Source organism: Corvus kubaryi, unplaced genomic scaffold (assembly GCF_017639235.1).
Source record: "Corvus kubaryi isolate FWS band 111438036 unplaced genomic scaffold, C.kubaryi_AGA036_p1.0 split3-131, whole genome shotgun sequence".
Lineage (NCBI taxonomy): Eukaryota > Metazoa > Chordata > Aves > Passeriformes > Corvidae > Corvus > Corvus kubaryi.
The window spans coordinates 984021-1004693 of record NW_024582083.1 but is presented as its reverse complement, the minus strand read 5'-3'; the positions used below and the strand labels follow the sequence as shown (position 1 = coordinate 1004693).

General features: G+C 37.2%; 1 protein-coding gene across 3 annotated transcripts in view; it reads right to left on the bottom strand.

Annotated features, from left to right (window-relative positions):
- TLL1 (tolloid like 1) overlaps nt 1–20673 on the bottom strand; it is a 127843-nt gene that overhangs the window by 12120 nt on the left and 95050 nt on the right. For 2 of the 3 annotated variants that reach the window (XM_042014862.1, XM_042014861.1), the window contains exons 13-18: nt 17470–17665; nt 15899–16024; nt 12815–12975; nt 9717–9897; nt 3119–3244; nt 1628–1755 (exon numbers count right to left, since the gene is read on the bottom strand). In XM_042014862.1, the coding sequence (XP_041870796.1) occupies nt 1628–1755; nt 3119–3244; nt 9717–9897; nt 12815–12975; nt 15899–16024; nt 17470–17665 (918 nt within the window). Of the gene's footprint in view, nt 1–1627; nt 1756–3118; nt 3245–9716; nt 9898–12814; nt 12976–15898; nt 16025–17469; nt 17666–20673 lie in introns of those variants that run through there. The other variant, XR_006013890.1, reaches the window with a different exon arrangement.

The window sequence follows — 20673 nt, the reverse complement described above, 5'->3', positions numbered from 1 at the left end:
GTCAGTATGAAGAATACTTGCTCAGAAGCAGCAGTAGAAAGGCTGCCTGAATTAGAAACCTGTTTTCCACCCTTGGAATGGACAGAACATGCACACTGCTCATTCTCCACCACTCCCACCCCCTTCCAGTACAGTTTAACCCTTTTAGTTTTGGTGAACAGGGATCCATACACAGTCCCACATCAGCACCAGTAACAGGAGTGGTTTAATTCCAGGCAGCAGCCAAGCCCTACACAGCTGCTTGCTCACTCCCCCACCAGTAGGACTGGGGAGAGAACTGGAAGTGTAAACAATAGAAAACTTGTGGGCTGAGATATGGACAGTTTAATAGGGAGAGCAAAAGCCGCACACATAAAGTAAAGAAAAACAAGGAAAGAATTCACTGCTTCCCATGGGCAGGCAGGTGTTCATCCATCACAAGGGCTCCATCATGTGTAAGGTTTACTTGGGAAGACAAACACCATCCTCTTCCTCTTTCTTCCCCCGATTTGATATCCTGAGCATGATGCCATATAGCCTGGAATACCCCTGTGGTCAGTTTGGGCCGCCTGTCCTGTCCGTGTCTCCCCCCAATCTCCCATGAACCCTACCTTCCTTGCCAGCAGAAAAGGCCTTGGCTCTGTGTAAGCCCTGCTTAGCAATAACAAAAACATCTCTATGTTATCAACACTGTTCAGCCCAAGTCCAAAACACAGCCCCATACCAGCCACTGTGAATAAAATTAACTCTACCCCTGCCAAAACCAGCGCAAGGGGTTAGGGTTTGGCTAAGGTCAGTAGTTATGAGATAACAATATCCCTTTCAACCCTGCACCAGTATTGGCTATTGCTTCTACCTCTCTGAAGCAGAGACATCTCTCTCCTTAACTTTATTTGCTCCAAAACAGTTGAAAAATCAATTTATGACATTTAAAAATATGTAAGGCCAGCTTTCGTTGTGGCTGTCCTGCAAGTACACTGCTGAAGGAGCACTGGGGCTGAGCTAAAAGAAGAACCCCCTGGGCAGAACCATGCCTTCAGCTTCATACAGAGGCTACAGAATCTCGGTAAACCTGCAAAGCTATCAAAACTCTTCTACGCCTGTCTTTGGACACCAGCACTGTCCTCAGCCAGCTGGACACAAAATTCACAAATCTACTCCAGCCTGCTCTTCTACTTATGTTAAAATTTGGAGCCACTTTTAAATGAGAAATCCAGATTCTCAGGGGTTTTGTATCTCTTTTTCATCCTTAAAAAGAACAGAACAGAAAAAGGTGTGTACGAGGACTGTTCATAACTCAAAACTTTGCTTATTCTATATATTGAAATTTGTGAAAATGGCCTCTGCCATATTTGACAAAACTTAGCACAAGTTTTATGAGTTGCAACAACAATATAGTAAAGTCTGACAGGAGGAAAGTATGCCTTTGCAGGCTATTTCCCATCACTATAAATTTAAATCACAGCTCTATCATATTGAGTAGTCCCTGTTGGCCAGAAATTGACAGGAGTCAGCAAATTTTTAAAATTTACTTCTGGGATGCAAACTGACAGTAAAGTTTAGTAACAGTTTCATATCATTGAGCAGTCATTTGAGAAGCTGATTTGGTGGAAGAAAAGCTGAAAAGGAAGGGTAGGCAGAGACTCACCAGTTTGACCCTCTGCCCAGGGGTAGCACTGATTTCCCACGTGCACTCCTTTCTGCTGGGATACTTGTCCGGCCAGTTGGGACTCGTGATGATGCCATTGGGACTGTGGATCTTCTGTTCACACTCAGCTGTGCCAACAGTGATAGCATCAGTTAGTCTGGGGGTCTGCATTCAGAGGTAGTCAAAAAAGTACTATTTTTTGTCAGGGCAGCCACTAAATGGAAGAGATCTTTAGGAAGATATGTAAGTATGCTCTTCAGAGTGCAGTTATTTTCTTCCCCTCAGGCACGTGCTTTAGAGCATTAACCCAGCATGTTTCTTTATGGATTGTTGTGATACATACACTGTTGTTTACAATGGATGGCTTTTTTTTCGAGTACTATAGTACTATACAGGAATAAACATAAGATAAATGCTGAAAACTAATAAAATATCTTCCTATTCCCCTATCTTACATACAAGTGTGTAAATCCATATAAAAAGTCTCACTACTCCAACCTCAAAAGAAATGTCTCAATTTTTTTCTCTTCTTGCTAATTTTCACTGCAGCTAGAGAGCAATCAATTTGGTTTCTAAACCACAGTTTCTAGATATACATATAGACAATTTGAGAACAGCAAAGACTTAATTGCAAGTATGTACAAAGAACAGCTTAGTCACTGACTTCGTAACTACACCACTAGTACCCAGAAATAAAAGAAGGCATTTTTTTATTTAGTTTTTTTAACTGTCTCAAATTGCTTTCTAAATATCAGGGAATTATTTCAAAAGAAAAACTTTTAGAGTAGGCAAGTAGCATTCCAAAACCAGTGAAAATGCAAATGATTCACAAGGGCATGTCTTTAGTCTCAAATTAAATCCATGGTAGAAAACAACATTGAGAAATTACAGCAGCTCACATGATATTGCACACTCGAGGTTCATTTGCAGACAATTTAAATTCTACTTAAGCCCTAGAACCTATTGTCTTCTTGAAGGTAGCCACACCTTGAGAGAGCCAAGAGGAAGAAAGATACATAGGGCTTTGACTGGAACTTATATTGTCGGAATATGTCACCTAAAATAAACCCAGAAAGGGTAGAGATGGTTTCAACATGACTGTGAGGAAACTAACTGCTACTGATAGCAGCAAATCACAGCTTTACCAGGCTTCTCTCCAGAAACTCTAGACCTGTGTTTAATACAACCTTAGATAGATACTTTATCAGAGTTTTTAATATTCTACACTTCACAGAACTATTGAAAGTAGCACTCTGTGCCAGTGATCCCAAGTTTTCCAAACTGCATTCCTGTGGACCTCGAACTCAGCCCACACAAATGCTGGGGATGGAGGTGAAGGGAAAGGGGAGGGATGTTGTAATGCTTAAGCCCAGATGTCTAAAACCCCATTACCAAGAACTTTCTTTCCTTTCTTTTGTTTGAAAGGAGAACTGCAGAAAGCTTTCTGCAAGCCAGTTGTGTAACCAACCAGTCAAATGCCTTCCTACTCACCTTCCTTGCAGTCATGTTTATTTTCGTGTAGCACGAATCCATTCCGGCACTGGCAGACGTAGCTTCCTACCGTGTTGATGCACTCGTGCTGGCAGCCACCGTTGTCCTTGGAACACTCATCCTTGTCTACAAAATACACAACAAGCTCAGGTGAGCACACAGGTCCCAGCAGACCTTGCTACCAAGACAAGCATGGAGCCTGAGTCCAGAGCGGGATAAGCTACAGCAAAGTCACTCTTCCCAGTAAGGCAGTTCTGTGGTGCCTTAGTTCTAGCCACTCTTTGCTCAGCCTACAGCCTTGCACTATGGCACAAAGAGTCTGTCTTGTCTTTATGGGAGATGAAGGTTAGTTCCTAAGGGAGAGGAACACTAGTAAAACAAGCTAGAACAAAGGAGGTAAGAGATTTACCAGCTTTTACTCTTTCAATTGGTCTAGCTAGTAAAAGTTTCATAAATATCCAGTTTTATTTTAGTAAAGTGGTAGTGTAGATTATGGACAACACAAATTATTCCAGCTTTATGCTAATTCCACAATTTAATGGTGATACCTTGAAAGGAACATATAGATCAAACAAGACTTCAACTTCTACACATTAAACATGTAAGAAGAGAAAGATTTCACAGAAGCTTTTCTAATATGTTGGGCTTTTTTCCCCAACAGAGTGACAGTATGCTTTACTTTTGAATGAATCTGGACATCACAGAACATCACAAAAAAACCCATTTCATTGAAAGAAAAGAAAAAAAGAAATTGGCATTAGTTAGTTCAAGATCTACAATATAGCATGCAGTTCTGTTTATTAACATATAATCCTTCAAAAGAGCTTTTAGTGTGTTAGAAATAAAGCAGAGAGTAGTGGAGGAAATATGACCTGCATTAAACAGCTACAAATTCATTGCATGGACAAAAGCCAAACTAGATTAACAGGCTGTCATTGTAGCAAGAGGCCTCAGCTGCCACGCTTCTATGTCATTCAGCTGTTCTTGTTTTAGGTGAGGCTGGTCCCTTTAAAAGAGGCAGACTGCTCCTGACATGTATACACATCCTTGCATGTATGTAGAACTATATATGTATACACACATATATACACATTGTTAGATATAAAGATATATGCATATATATATATATAAACAAACACATATTAAACCTCCCCTGTATTTTACTAAATTCAACATGCTATTTCAACATGCAAAAGAGAGGAGGGAAAAGAGCGAAGGAATTTTGGTCATCCCAGAGGTCTGGTTGTTGCAGGGCTGGAATGCAGAGCATTTACCCCCTTCAGTCTCATATACTTTGGAAAGCAGCAGTTAACATTATCTCCAAACAAGGCAACGTGATATTTCAGACTTTAGCAGGTACAGCAAGAATTTCTATAGGTCAGAAGCCACTGTGGATAATTTAAGTCTCTTTTCATTGTCTTACTCATGCATTTTTTCCCTGCCCTTACTCATGTTCAGTAACACAACAAAGGAAGTTTGCATTGTAATTGCATACGCATCATCTTCCTCTGCCAAAATGTATGCAGCACTCCCAAAATGCATTCTGCACTTGACCTGTTTACTTGCAGATCTTTCCATACAAATCAGCTTCTACTTATAATACGAGATGATAATGTACATTTAGAGGCAAATTCTGCAAGTCAAACCCAAGCATCCACTGCATTTTGTACCATAAATCTCAAATCTGTTTGTACTGAAAGTTTCTGGAAACTTTCTGCAAATGTGAACAGATTTGAAAGTTAAGAAATAGTTGAAAACATAGATACCTCTCGAAATCATACAGCCAAAGACTTATACTACTTGTCATTTTGATGATGAAGGGAAGCATAAAAGCTCCACAGTACACTATTTATGCACCTTGCAAACTGAGGTAGTAAATCTATGTAATTTCAAACCAAAGTTATAATTTTGCAAGAGCAAGCACCTATCATAAATTAATTCCACATTGCAAGTGAGGAACAGTAACAAGCAATTCAGAAATTAGAAATAATATGAACAAAACTCTTCAATATTTCCCTCTTAAGCATTAGTTTGTAATTTTTCACCAAAATAACAAAATAAAAGGAAGGCAAGCTCAAAATGCATTCAAGTTAAGCTTTCAAGTACAGAGTAGGTGGACAAATTCTAAATAAAAGCCCTGTCCATTTTCATCATCCACCAAACTCTGTGAAAACACTGAAAAGTATTTTAACATTAAATATGCTTATATTCTGTAAAATAATCTCTTAAGAGACCAGTACATAAGCAAATAGGCCCATGTTGGATGTCCTCAGAAATAAAATAATGGGCAGAAGGTAGAAAGGAGAAATTTTGGAACACATTTGAACTACAATAATGACTTGCACATAGTTAATCAAGGATGCAACTGTTGAACAAGCCTTCCTCACACTTCATAATTGAGAACAGACTTTCTGTCAAATTGATTGCCCAGTTTAAAAATTTGTGAAAAAAAAAACAATTAGTCTGTATTAGTTTCTAGAACAAATGTTTTGCCATGTAAAAACAAAGCCATTTGTTATGCTGACAGATGGAAATGAGTCCCCCCAGTTTTGAATGGATACTTTCTTTCTTTTCTCATTTCAGTACTCAGAAGAAGGAAAGATCCATTCTCAACAAAATATTAGATGGAATCAATCTGAGGACAAATGGTCGTACCTCTGAGACCCTCAGAGGCCACCAGTCTGTGAATAATACGTACTCGGCCTGAAGGGACCTGTATCAAGTCCTTGCAAGATTCAAAAACAAAAATTTTCTCTTTGCAGGCAGCTTTCTTGTCTGTGGAAAAAAATGTACCAGGATGGCACCAGAGGTGAGTTTGTGTTCAAGGCTAGAAACATTCTAGCTGTCTCTTTTTAACTGCTCAATGATTCACCACCCAAGAAGAGATGCCCCAACAAACCTCATTTCTACATTACATCAAAAACCATGAATATTTTGAATGATTATGCAAAGAATCATGTTTATTTACAACACTGAAGTAAGTCTGAAACTTATGATAAATTGAAGTTTAATGACAAACTAAGACAGATCCTTAGGTTATCTTCTCAGAAAGATCACAGAAAAAAGATTAAGGCCTTTTAAAAATATATTATTATTATTATTATCATTATCATCTTTTTGGCATTATTTAACACTTCTCTAGTCTTACAGGCCCAGCAGAGTGTTGAGTCCTGCAGGGACTTACTCCTAGGTCTTGGCCTTATAACAAAAGCAGGAGACAGAGGAGGACAGAAGAAAGAGGGAGAAGAACAAAATCCTAATTACTGGAAGTTTTTTGTTTAGAAGCCTAATATCTGATTCCAAGAAGTTTTAATTATTTAAAAAAAAAAAAAATATTTAGTGACCCCCTAGTTTCCTCTCTTTTTCTGAAAAACTTGATTATAAATATGCAATAGAGTCTCTGCAGATCAGCTAGATCCCTGCAGAGGCTCCTAACTGAGCTTTCTTCAGAACTGTCCCATCAAATGTAAGTTTTACATGAATGCTGGAAAAAAAAAAGTTTTTCTCACTTTCCAGTAGCACCTGTCTGTCTGTTAACACTATTTTACAGCCAAAAATATAATTACATGTTGTCTTGTATCAACATAAATACCTTCCTAATGCAGGTCATCTGTTGCCCTATGTCGCTGTTTGCTTTCACAGTTTATCACAGCAGGTTTCAACCACCCAAAAACTGCTTTCTGTCGTCTAAGCTGGAGCTGGGCCATCCTTTCTCAACTCTAGCTGTGGTGCAGAATTCATCACCAAAAGAGTTGCTGAAAACAAGGGAAGTTTTGTGGCTGTGCTTGAGGAACACTTTACGGTTCCTAACCTTCACACTAATTTAACTTATCCACATTTCTCTCTTGCTGAGCATTGCATGTGCCCTTTACTGGTGAATAGAGTGCAAGATGTGTTTTATTCATTACATTTTTTTCCATTATGTCTTTCTAAGTGCTTACACATACTTCTATTGTGGTTTAATTAATAAAATTGCTAAATGTATGCAATCAAGTGTCTAAGTATTTCTACCCAGATATCATTCTAAAAGTATTGTATTCTGAAGATTAATATACATATAAACAGGCAAAAACACACCACCTCATCAGCTGAAAAATTATGTTATCAACTCCCAAAAGTCAAAATACTTGAAGTCTCAAGCCTGTTCTTCATTGACAGATCAATAGCATATTATGCCCATAATAAGGAATAAGGAATTCAGGCATAAGAAAGTATCAGTGTTTTCTGGCAGTCCTAAGATGTCTGATTAGTTATTTGGAGATGACATCTTCTTTTTTGATATTTTAAGTTCATAAATTTTGCCTCAAGCATTACAAAATCTCTGTTTTAATCAGGAAACATTGTCAAACAGGGAAAGCCAGATGACACAGAAGAATGGAATCTGCTAGAAATTAGAACAAATGGAAGATAGTTGAGAAAGAATAAAAATAAAATACTCATATTATATTCAAATATTTGAACTTATATTAAATGCTGGCAGAAATGCATTATGAAGCATTCAGTAAATTTATATACTTACAAATTCAAAGACTATTTATATCAAAGTTTGGGGGTTTTTTTGAAAGAGATTAGATATATACTATGTCCAGGACACATCACACATTTCTATTCATTAAAAAACACATTAGTTCAAAACTATCCCTGACTAAAGAATTTATTCTGTGATCAATGACATCATTTAAACTTTTTTTTTTTTCAATTACCTTGAGGGGGAAAGATAAGAACATTTCATTCATCACTGAAATATACAAGGGAAAAATTCTGAAGAATTACAACCTGATGCTTTCTAATCCATGACCTATAGTCTAGACTTTCCCCAAGATACAGCATTAGTGGAACCCACTCACTGGTGGAACCCAGTCATTTTAAAAAGCCACTTAAGCAAAATAAATAAATACATCTGTGAAGATTAACTATTACTTTAAAGAAAACCAAGATTTAACTGTCTATAAATGTATAAATGATCAGGATGTCCAGAAAACATAACTTCTGAGCCATGGAACTTACACAAATTACTACGCTATCATTGCCAGTCTTAAGTGAAATATCTGTAAGATCTTAAAAAGATTTAACAAACTTCATTTGCAGTTTTTAGAACTTGAACATGTCAATATTTAATCCTGTAAAAATTCAAAGTATGTGACAATTTCTGCTGGCAGGACTAGACCTACATAAAATGACTAGCTGTGTGCTTCTAGGAGAAAGCTCTGTTGTGTGCACATACATATTTACTACAAATAATGAATAAACCTTGAATGCTTCTTGCCAATGTAAATCATAAATTTAAAATTAAGAAGTTTTCCTATATGTAAAGATGGATCTCTGGAAGACTATGACCAGAAAAAAAAATATACACTTAGAGGAGGCAAAATGTTTGTTAACATCTTGTATGAGATTAAACACCTTTTCTCATCTTTCATAGTTGCTTAATAAAAATATCAAAATAGTCAAAATAAGAAAATATTCAATGTCTAAACTGTTTACCTTGGTAGATATTTTTTCATTTTCCAAACCTCATCACTTATATATTATACAGATTCTTATTAGTCATAATCATTAGTTATTAACAGTAACCAATGAAATACCATTTCATTTCAGTTTTGATAAATATTTTAGCAAGCAAATGCTAATAATGGTAGCATATTTTACTACATGCAAAGTGTAATCAGGATTCTCCAGATTTAGATTTTTAACTGCCATCAAAAAAATCTGGGGCACAATTCAGCTCCCAAATTCTTCTGTTTGATACCTGGTTTAGGGAGGTGGGCAGATGGGACTGGTGTTCTGTGTTGTTTTACCCAAGGTGAGATACCTATCCCTATGTGTGTGTGTAAACATGCAGGAAAAACACAAAGCAAACTTGGCTACAAACACCAAGTGGTCTCCTGCCAGAGCCAGATTTCTATGTCCCCCTCTCAGTGGGTATTTGCAGAGGCCACTGTTGAGCAAATATTTCCTCACACCTTAAGCTTCACTCCTGTAACTTTATTCAATAGTCTATGTCCTCATATGATACAAACTTCCACTGCTCTGATCTCCCTCAGTAAAATTACACTCATAAATAAAAAGACACAGCTTTTTTGCAAGATCAAGATCTTAAACCCTGTTCTTCTGCAAAACGTTAAGTGCTAAGTTTGGCACAGAAGTACCCATAATGTTAAACAAATGTTGTACCACAAAGTGGTAATTTCCCAACAAATGGAATATATTAAGAGACTTGAGTAGAAAAAATACTAGTGTACACAGTGTGCAATTCGTATCACATTACAACTGGGATTTGAAAAAAATAGCAACAAAATTTAGGATAAAAGAAATCTAATAAAAATATAGAAATACAATATATTTTCTTTCATCCTCTATCTCACAAAATTTACTTGCTTCTGCTGTTATTTATCTATATATGTTCCATAGGTTTGCTACAGACATTACAAGTGAGAACAGTATTTTAAGACAGGACAGTGGTTTATTTATATATATAAAACTAATTCAAAGCTAGCAGGAGAACCATAAGCAAAGAAGCCACTCATTTTGTGGTCACTCCACCTAGCCAGTGGACACCCAGAGGCACTTACAGGTATACAAGGGTACTTTTCTATACCTGAGAAGAAGTGTGCCTTGAAGCCTTTTTTTGAGACGGTGTTGTCAGATCGAAACTCGATTCGCATGTTGTTGTACTGCGAGGTGATAACTTCGGGCACTTCTGTACCGCAGAATTTACCGTGGAGCTTGGAATCAGAAGAAAGGCCACTGCGAATCTCCACATAATCGTACTTGCAAACCTGAGAAGAGAAAGAGAGAAAAAAATTTGGCTCACCAAAATAAAAGCGTGAAGCTGTTTACAAATGGCAGAACTCTGACTGGTATATATATTGCTGCTTAGTAATAAATGAACAATATTCTTCTTCACTTTGTCCTGACTCTGAAAGCATTTGTAAATTCTTGCAAACATGTCTTGATTTTAGGTAAGAATATTTTAAGGTCACTAACACATAGCTATACTATGAATTATGTTCAAACATATTTTTATAGGATGCTGACCGGTGTTTCATATCTAAATTTCAAGATGCTTAGAAGCATTTCCACTTAATTTGAGAAGCAAACATTCCATTGATAGTAAATTAAAATCTAGAAACACTCATCCTAAAAAATTGTACCTATCTGCATGCTATAAATCACATACCTCAAACCTACAAACCTTCCACTACTTGCATCTCAAAGATTTTTTTTAAATATTAATTTTCACCTAGAAACTTGCAAGGTAATTTTTTATCATAATGTATTTAAGATAAGTTTATTTATTTCCAAATATATAACTTTCCACTATTAAAACCATACAACTTTCATCAACAGTAGCATAGTTAAAATTTGGAAGCAGGATGCATACCATTTTCATTAAAAGGTTAAAAATAAAGTAATATAATGTAATAAAAAAGCCTTATGCAAGGCCTACTTCTCATGGTAATATTTTCAATGCATAATCCTTTGGTGAACTTAAAGCCATCCACCCAAAAACTTCTAAGCTTCTTAGGCTCAACTATCAATCATTTAATCAAAAATGTCCCAGTTGTCTGCAATTAATAGCTTAAGAGAAAATATTGGCTGGGAGGATTCAAACAGAGCTTATATTGTCCATTAAATCCAAGTTGTCTTTGAAAAATTGCAATTTCTAGCCAAAAAAGGAGCGTCAGGGGAGCTGGAAGGGAACAATAGAAACGGATGTTTTGGCCTTTGTTGTTCTCTCCCTATGAAAAATTGTCAATTTCCAGTTGGTTTTAATATAATACATTGAAGATGTAGATTAAACTTTAATTGTTACTGGAAGAATTTTCATATGTTGCAGAGTGGGAAAGTGACTTATTCAGCTGAAACTCTTTCTGTACAGTATAAAGAACACAAAGATTCATGAAACTTGAGTTAGTGCCACTTGCTGATCTATATTAATTGAACGACATATTTATAATAATGCATGTGATTTTCAAATATAGCTTACTACATTGATAAATCCCACCAATTTCAGCAATATAAGAGTGGTGAGTTTTTATGGTTCCATAGCTTTAGATCAGAAATGAAATGCAATTTCAGATAAGTTTAGCTTCCTCTATACTACACTGCATTGAAAAAAATTTACAAGTTAAACTGCAAAATGTGAATGTAAAATATTAAATTTTAGTAGTGTAAAAGACATATTAAACTTGGTCCTAAATGAAATTCCTATAACAAATTTTTAAAAAAATAGAGTACTGATAAATGTATACATTTTATGTCTGCACTCAGACAATATATTAGAATTTTCCAGATATTATGTTTCTTCTGATTTTCCCAGGCATCCATCCTTAGTACTACTATTTAACAATATAAAGCCAAGACTCAGTAGCACATGAGATGATCAAACTCCAGTTCTGAATGTTGAAACACATTTAGGATTTTTCTATCTGCTTATGTTACACGCCTCTTATGACCTTAGAAAAGTGATTTAACTTCCTTACACGCCAGGTGTTTTCCTTGCAAATCTTGCTCACATAGCAAGAAAGTGAAAGGAAAAGGTTTTTATGACTTGTTCAAATGGTAAATTTCAGTTCTTTGGAACTTTTAAGCTTTTATTACATCTCTTGCAGTTCTAGCAATAATGACTACAGGACATGAGTGTAACATTTATATCATTGAAAACTGGAATTTCACGGACTTTAGAACCCACTCCAAAAAATTACGGGGGGAAAAAAAAACCTCACATTGCTGCCTCTGCAAATAATATTGAGGAATTTTGGAGAAGCCATGGCTGGTTTGGTTCTTAGTTATAAATTAAACTCCAGCTTTTATCCCTTCAAATACCTCTGCCCAAAAGGTAGGCCACCTTTATACCAAATAGATTGCTACAAATTTATTTAGTCAGAAATAACATCCCGGGATTTGTGTTCTTAATGCATAATGTGCATATAAACTCAGTGGTTACAGCACGCTATGGCTGGAGTGTAGTGAGGGAATTCAACGATAGGACAGAGAAGTGCCTACAAAGCAGAACAAATGCTGAAGATGATGTTGAAACCCATATTTTACTGCTTCCCATCCAAAAAGCACTGCAACCCCCACCAATTTTTTTAAAGCTGTAAGGAGCATCCATCAGTACATGGAGGGCTCTGCCCTGTCCCTCCTCCTACCTGGACAGAAGATCCTGCATGCCTCTGGGGGCTGCCCAGCTCAAAAACTGCTGCTATTCTATTGTGCCTTATTTCTGGTACTGCTCATTTCAAAATACTCCCCCAGTGAGATACTTGTGATTTAAATGCTCTCTCACTCCATCACTAACCACAGCTTATATGTATTCTTTGTAGTCAGTTTGTAAAGATGATTTGGTTTCTCCAGATTTTCTTCTCTTGAATTCTTTCCAATATGCTTCAGCCCCATTTGCTCTGTTTTATTTTGTTGATAAAAAAGTCAGCTGAGACTCAGCAGAGAACATTTTTTAAAATTTCTTGTAATACATATACATTTAGATGATATGTAAAAGAGAGGTATTCTTTCCATGTTTGTTTTGAAAGAATCCAGAAACAGTCCCAAAATGAAAACAAGAATATCCATGCTTATTGTCAGCATATGAAAGGTCAGCAAGGGTTTTATAAGACAATACCTACTTTTGAATGCTTGTGAAACTGTTTAGCATGTAACAGATTGTGCAGCTCTTTGTTCCCGGTTACTTACTTCATTCCCTTCTAACTCAAAAAACTCAAACTTCATTGAAATTCGGTATTGCGTTGGGGCAACCACCTGCCACACACAGTTTTTGTTTGGAGGATACTCTTTTGGCCACCCTGGTGTGGTTATGGTCCCATTTAGCTTTGTCAGGAGTCCTCCGCAAGCAGCTGTAAAATTAAAAGAGAACATAGTTTCTTGACTGACACTGTGCTTTACTCTAAACAGAAGCACACTGAGAAGAATCGGTCCTCTCATTACTTATATGCTGCAATGCCCAGACAGAATAATCAGAATCTTGCTTTATCATGCTTGGTGCAAACAAAGAGAAAGAGACAGCCCCTATCTTGAACAGCTTGCAGGTTTGTGGGCAGAGATAAGTTTCAGGACTACACAAGGCGTTATCATATTCATTCTTTTCCCCTCCCTCCAGAGACTCTGGTTATTCTCTCACAGCCTTTCCCATACAAGTCCTCTGACCTCACCACCCTCCCCAAGACCTTGACCACCCCTCTTCTTACAGAGGGATACTTAAGATGTGCTTCTCTCCTTGATTATTGATGCAGAATCAGCCCTACCTGTCTCAGCTCATATGGCTGCATATGCCTCCCATAACCTCCTAGATAGGGTCACTTCTTTGGAAGAGCAGACACGTACACTTCAGTCACAATTACTTTTGCTGAAGTATGGATGTTCGATTAAAAGAGAAAATGCTTATTATTTCCAAATATAAGCCAAATAATCACCTCTATAAAACAGAAAAATACTGTACTTTGCTCTTGAATGCAGTTCAACTTGCAAAGGATAAACTCATTAATCTTTTCCATCTGTGTAGATTTTTTTTTTTTTAAAAGGAAAGTAATGGGATTTAGGGAAGCTCTCGATCACACTCGGCTACATTGATACCATTGCACTGTGATGGCACTGGAAATCATCCACACATCTCTTTCCAAAGAGCTGAAGGGGGGAGCTCTATTCAGTGGCGCTCCACAACACTGAATGCTTTAAAAACTGGCCATTCCAGTCTAGTTGATGATCTCACACACTTGCATCTACTCCATCTAACACAGCTGGGAGAACTCACCAGTTACTGTATCAAGGCTCATTTTGTCAACTCAGACACACACCAGTGCTCCTCCCAGTCCCTAGTTTTTCACGCAGCACATTTCTTCGTGTACATGTAAAAGTAATCTGATGGGAATGGGTGCACTAAGACCCTGGGTCACACCTCAGTGTATCAAAAAAGACCAGACATAGGTTTAGAGACTGCACCCAGATGGCACAAGCTGTCCCCTCAAATGGTCCAATCTGGGTCAGAGCAACTACTGCCAGATTTCAATTTCTACTTTTGAACATTGTTCTATTGATCCTTGAGGCAAGGGCGGGAAATGTGGAAACAGTGAAAAAAGAAAATCTTAATGCTTTCTAATGTGCTGCCATTGGTGGAGACTTGGATTAGAAGACCATGAAACAAATTTCTGTGCACTTCAACACTGCAGTGAAGTACAGGACAAAGTTTCTGACTGAGTGGCTTCTACTCATGTGTGAATTAATACAGCTAGCTCACCCCCCAAATGGCTTTTTTTTGGCCCCAAAAAGCCATAACGAGGATGTAATGTTCACAGTGACTACACAGTAATTTTGATTCAGCAGTCCCAAGTACTATCTACATACAGTGAGTGCCACCTCAGGTGGAACAAACACATACACACTTTTAGGGACAGCTCAGGGTTTTTGCTCTACACCACACTGCAGTGCTTAGAGTGTCTTCTTTTGACAGAGTTGCTTTACTGTTTGGGTGCCAGGGATGTATCTCTTTTCTATTTTTCAGAGGCAGAGGGAAGAGTATTCTGAAAGACTGGTAATCCTCTCTAATATTCTGACTCGAGTCAGCAAGCAGACTAAACTGAATTCCTTGCATAAATTTGGGGCGATGATCAAAAGCCCAGAGATCAAACTTCTGTCTTCATGGCCCCCTTAAACTTATTTTCTTATTGTCTGCCTAATACACAGACATCCATGTAAATTATTTTTCAAAAGTTCTCTTTATTAAAGGTGGGGGAGGGAGGAAAAACAACCAAAAAAACCCCAATGAGCTTGATGAGAGCCACAATCTAACATGCCTTTAATCTAGGACTGTCACCACCTCACACAAACATACAACAAAAAATAACCCAAAACCAACCCACAGATCCAAAAGCAAAATAACAAGAAAGAATTGCAAAGAAACTAGGCAAAACTACCCCAGATTGTGACAAATAATGAATAAAAGCCAGGAAACTGGAAAAAAGAGACACCAGTGAATTGCATCAGAAGAAAACCAGGACTCCAAGTACTCCAATTTCCAAAATCCATTCGCTAGTCAAACAGATGAGCTAAGAATAAATTTGTGCTGTCCCTTGATTTATTGGTGTTTATGAGTAAAACTCAAACAATAATTGGTGCGTAATGATCAAGAGCTTATGTGTCTTGCCTTGGATATGAAATATGCATAGAATGCAAAATCTTATCTCAGTTCAATCCTATGTTTACACAGACTTCCACTTATCTCTTTTTTTTTTCCCCTCCAAATGGTTATTTGAACACACTTTGCTCACCTTGAAAAGTAAGAAAAGTCCACTATGTGGCTATGTGACTAGGAGTGGGGAGGATTCCTCTGAGCTTTGAGCCAAAATGAAGGCTCTAGCTCTTCCAGACCTGCCAGCTTCCCAGGCACATCCAAGTCAGAGGTGGTCAGAGGGATTGCTAAATACTCTGATTCTGAGAAAGTGGCACGTGACTCTGCTGGTAATTGTCTCCTTGAGCACGGTGAGAGATTTTGCTTTAGTGAGCATTAATAGTGTAATAAGTGGTATGAAGTCCTACTTTGCACCATTCCTGATAGACTAACGGCAAAATCTACAAAACTAAATTGCTGACAGATATAGGACGAACGTGGCTCTGGCCCTGCTGCTAAAAAGAGAGCACTGGTTTTCTGGGTTGGGTTCCACAGATCTCACGCTGCTTGGACAGAGCCTAAGAAACATGTAGCATTTCACTCAGGCAATGCACTCTGAGAGCTTTAAGAGCCCATATGACAGCAACAAACTGTACCTTCACAACTCTTTTTGTCAGGACCAAGTTCGTAGCCAGGATCACAGGCGCACTGGTAACTGCCCAGGGTATTTACACAGCGCTGCTCACAGCCACCATTGTCAGGTTTGGCACATTCATCTTCCTCTACCAAGACAGGGAAGAATGCAAAAATGTGTTAAATAATTACCTTCCTCAGCTGTAACTGCTGGATCAATATTAACCCAGAAAGCTGTATGCATGCCATTATAAGATGCACCACATAGCACACTGTGGTTACTGGCTAGAGGATTTTCAAATGCTAAGGAGACCTGCAATGGCATAACTAAAAATTTGTCCTTTGTGGGTAGTGGGTGTTTGGTTTGTTGGGTTTTTCTTAAACAATATCTACCAACAGCTGCAGAAATAATTTATAAGCACTTTGTGTGCAGCATACAGTAATTCAGGCAGCCATAATCTAAAGGTTGTACAAAGTATTGAAGGAAAGATTGAAAATCCACAGTAGGGTCACTTGAAGGGCACTTTATCTCCCACAGAATCAATCTGTGCATTATCCTGAATTCATACTCAAAAACAGATTAACAGAATCCTCAAATCCCAGGTTTTTATTCTACTGATATTAAAAGGAACAAGATGAATCAGGGCTGGGGGAGGGAAAGGAATTGTGTATTCCGTCTACCAGCTCTGAAATATACCCATGAGATTCATTGCTAAAATATTCCTCAGATGCTGAAATATTGTTTCCTTACACCAGGACAAGTAATTTCTCAGGAAAAAGCCACAGCTCCTACTCTCATGCCTATAGCCTTCAAAGTTATAATTGTCTACAATGAAAACTATCAGTTAGGATTAGAAAAGCACAGTTTGTGTCTTTTCAAAAGAGCAAAAAGGTTCTCCTAGTGGTATGACCTGTATTTTGGGTGTCACCATGGCCACACCACTGCCAGTAGCTTTTACCGCGCCACCAGCAGCACGGTGTGCAAATTACAAACTTTCCATTCATCAAATGCTTCAGGCATACCTGCAGTTGTATGACACCCTCCTCTCCCCAAAAAACACCCAAAACTGAAGGAAGACTATGAGGTTATTGCTCAATATGATTTCCCATCTGTTTTTTTGGGGGGGTTTTCTGCTTACAGAGAGTAATAAATTGATGAAGCAGACTAATCCAGAAAATGGATTAGAAAAAAGCTGACAAGATTTAGACAAAGAAAAGAAAAAACCTTTAACAGGAAAAAAATCCATTTGCAATTATACTGTTTATATTTGAAAATACAATGTAAAAAAAGTGCCACTTTTTTACAAAATTAGATATGTTTCAAAACTAAGTTAGTTAATTGAACCTGAAGACAGTAGAAAGTTGTGCTGAATGTGTTCCTTTATTCTTTGAACACATTATACTAGGAGATTCAAAGGCCTCTATTGTTTGTCTTGAATAAATTTTATGCCCAGGGAAAAAATATGCTAGGGACAGTATAGTCTATTAGTAAAAAAAAGACTGAGAAATATGTTTAACATTCTTTTATAATTTTTCTAGTCCAAGAAGAAGTGATAAGCTGTTCACAATACCCAAAATATGCTTTAACACTTACCTTTAAAAAAGTTAGCTGCAAACCCTGCTTTGTTAACAGTTCCATCAGAAACAAACTTCATCCACAGAGTATTAGAGGTAGATCTAATGTCTTCTGGCTTGTCATAGCCACAAAAGTGACCAATTAAAGGACTGTTTTCATTTGTTCCATCTCGGATTTCCAAGTAGTCATATGCACAGTTGTCATGTCTTTCAATCTGTAAAACATAATTTTCAAAGTGACCTACCTGAACTTGACCATAAATATCAAATATTGGTCATATAATAAACAGAATTGAATTTTTTCAAAATTAAGGTTAAGGTCTCTGTTTAGGCTTCAAGCAGCAGGAAGATGAACAAGTATCACTGAACTGATTTTACCTATACTTGTTTTCTACAAGAAAAAATTATTGAAATGTTACTAAGGACGCAGCAGTCTAAGTGGGAAAAAAGTAACTAAAAAAGACATGCCCACCTCTAAGCTTTCCTCAAAGTTCTACTCTGACCTCAAGTAAAGTCCTCTTTTCTCATGTACACTCAAGTAAAGCAGATTAATGGCTCAGCAACTAAACAGGTCAGAAATATTCACTGTTTTAGCAATATTAAAAGCTCAATTTTGATCAATATGATAAGATTTTTAGACTCTCCCTTTATCCTCCTAACAGAGCAAAATTTTGCATTTGTCTCTGCTCCCTGATGTTGCAGGATAAAGGTAAAAAATTGTGGTCCGTAAAGAATTTGATGCATCTGAAGAATTAGATCCAAACACACATCTAAAATGATCAGATCTTAAGTAGTAACAGAACAGAGGACAAAAAGAAGCTCATCATTTTTCTGTAGCTGTTGTGTCTAGTTTCTGTTGCATGATTCCCAATTTCAGGTGTCATCTTTTGATTTTCTGGATCAATTAATGACTCTTCACTGTACTGATGGAGAAACCTACTGAAACCAGAACAACTAAAAATTCCCTTTCCTTTTAAACTTTCTGCTGGATGACATTCAAACACAGACTAATATGTGGCTGGGCATGTGTACATGTCTACTTGAGTAGCGAGCTTTGTTCTCTTTACATAACAGTATTTGCAGAGTCAGTCAGAATGGGAATTGCACCAGAGAGGAAAGCAGTAGCAGCCCAAATATGGCCTTGTCCAGAAGCTAGATAATTTACAATGCTTGTCTTTATTGAGAGAGTATCTTTCTCAACAGAATTAAAAACCCTCTCGAGCTGGGTCATTTTACTGCTAGAATATTTCACATCACTCAATCTTGTTTATAAAAGAATCAACTAGATCCAAGCATTCAAAAACAATTCTTCTAAGAACACTCTTGTTCAACAAACTGGCTGAATCAGGAGAGGCAAGTTTAGGGATGGAGAGGATGGGGAGGGTGACAGGATCACAGTCAGGTAGAAGGGGTGGAGAAAGCCTCAAATTTAATTCAGCACATCCAAATTCTTTTAAAACAATAAAGACGTCAAAACTAAACTAAGCCCAGAAAAAAAATCCACATTTGAACTCCAGAGAGAATCTTTCTTGCGCCTTGGATTCACAGTAAATAGAAGTTATCTACTGGTTCTCTGCTTTAATTGTGCATCATGACCAGCATGAAGCTCAGGAACCACCACAGACCCAGGAGCTTTCACTTAGCACATTAGGATTTCTTATATAAGAGGGAAAACTGGGGGAACTGTTTGATTTCATGTCATTTTAGAGGCATCAAAATATGGCACTTCCACACAACATTTCTCTGTCTTCTTTCCAACTTTCCAATTCTTCAAGCATTCCCATGCGTAATTTTCTGCCACTCACTTCTCTGTCACAAACTATATTGCCACTTACTGTAATTTCCTAGATGTTTACTCAGGAATTGCTTTGGGACAGAGTTTGGGAATGAGTGAGGAAAGCCAGGAAGATTTGGGATGCAACCACTTATTGCTGATTTTAGTGGCAATTGCATGGTTGCAACTAATGCAGTCAGGAATGTGTCTACATGAGCACTGCTAAGTTTTTGACAATACCAATTCCAAATTTTCATTAATCTAAATAATAAATTCATGACATCATACTCCAACTTGAAACAAAGTCTGCCTTGTTATCTCAGTAAAAATCAAGAAGTGAACTGGTCCAAAGCCCACTAATATCAATGAAGGGATTGTGCATTTTCCCCACATCTGTGGTCATTTCATAACTCAAGACTTTTAATTAACATCAGTTTTTTCCATGTTTCCAGGTTTTATGGGCAATATGGAAATTATGATTATCCACCAGCCCAGTATGGCTCTGAGTTATGTGTGCCAAATTTCCGTTGAGGTGAATTAGTAGCTTCTTTTTTGAGGATCACTTTATTTTGGGCAGAATACAACAGCTAAAAATACATTTTGTATAGGAGTAAGTTTATAAATATTCAAAGACTATAAAAATCAACCAACTTGCAAGGCACTATTGAGTTTCAAAAAAAAAAAAAACCAATTTGAAAGTTGGCCATTCTACTATATTCATTTAATTTTAGTTTACTATTCATTTAATTTTAGTAGTGCAAGAGATGCCACTATTATGAATATTACTATATTAAGTGATTAAAGTGTTACACCTATATAAACCTAACAGAGAAGTATTGTGGTTTTGAGAAATAACTGGTACTTGGTAACCAAAGAAAAAAAAATATAAAATGTGTGGTTTTTATCCACACCTTAGGTTTTATAGTACTGTCACCTGGGAACACTACCATACAAAGATCTATTACACTTGCAATAGTCTCTTATTCCTCCTATTTCCTCCTATATTTTCTGTCTTAGTCTTCCTACTTCCTATTTGTTCCTTGAGGAAAGTCTCCAGTTAATAAAAGGACCCCTGGTGAGATTGGTTTTAACTGGACTGATCCCATAAATCTTGTTTACTGGAGCATTAAAATTTCACAAGGTTGATATTACACGTTGATGAGGAGAAATATGCAAAATGTTAGCAAATTTAAAAAAAACCCATAACTAAAAAGTTTTTACAGAAAAATGCATTTCCTATATGAAACTGAAAGATAACCTCAGATCCTGAAGGCTTTGGAGGAAACCCTGAATTTGAATGGCATCAGAGAACTAAGTTGAGAAAATGACAGGAAAATTACTAAAGCAGGCACATAGGAAAACACTATGAAATCTCCCAAAGAATTGGCAAGCCAGAGACATTCTCAACATCCATTCTCAAAAAACCCCTCCTGTGTAGTTTTAGTTTTA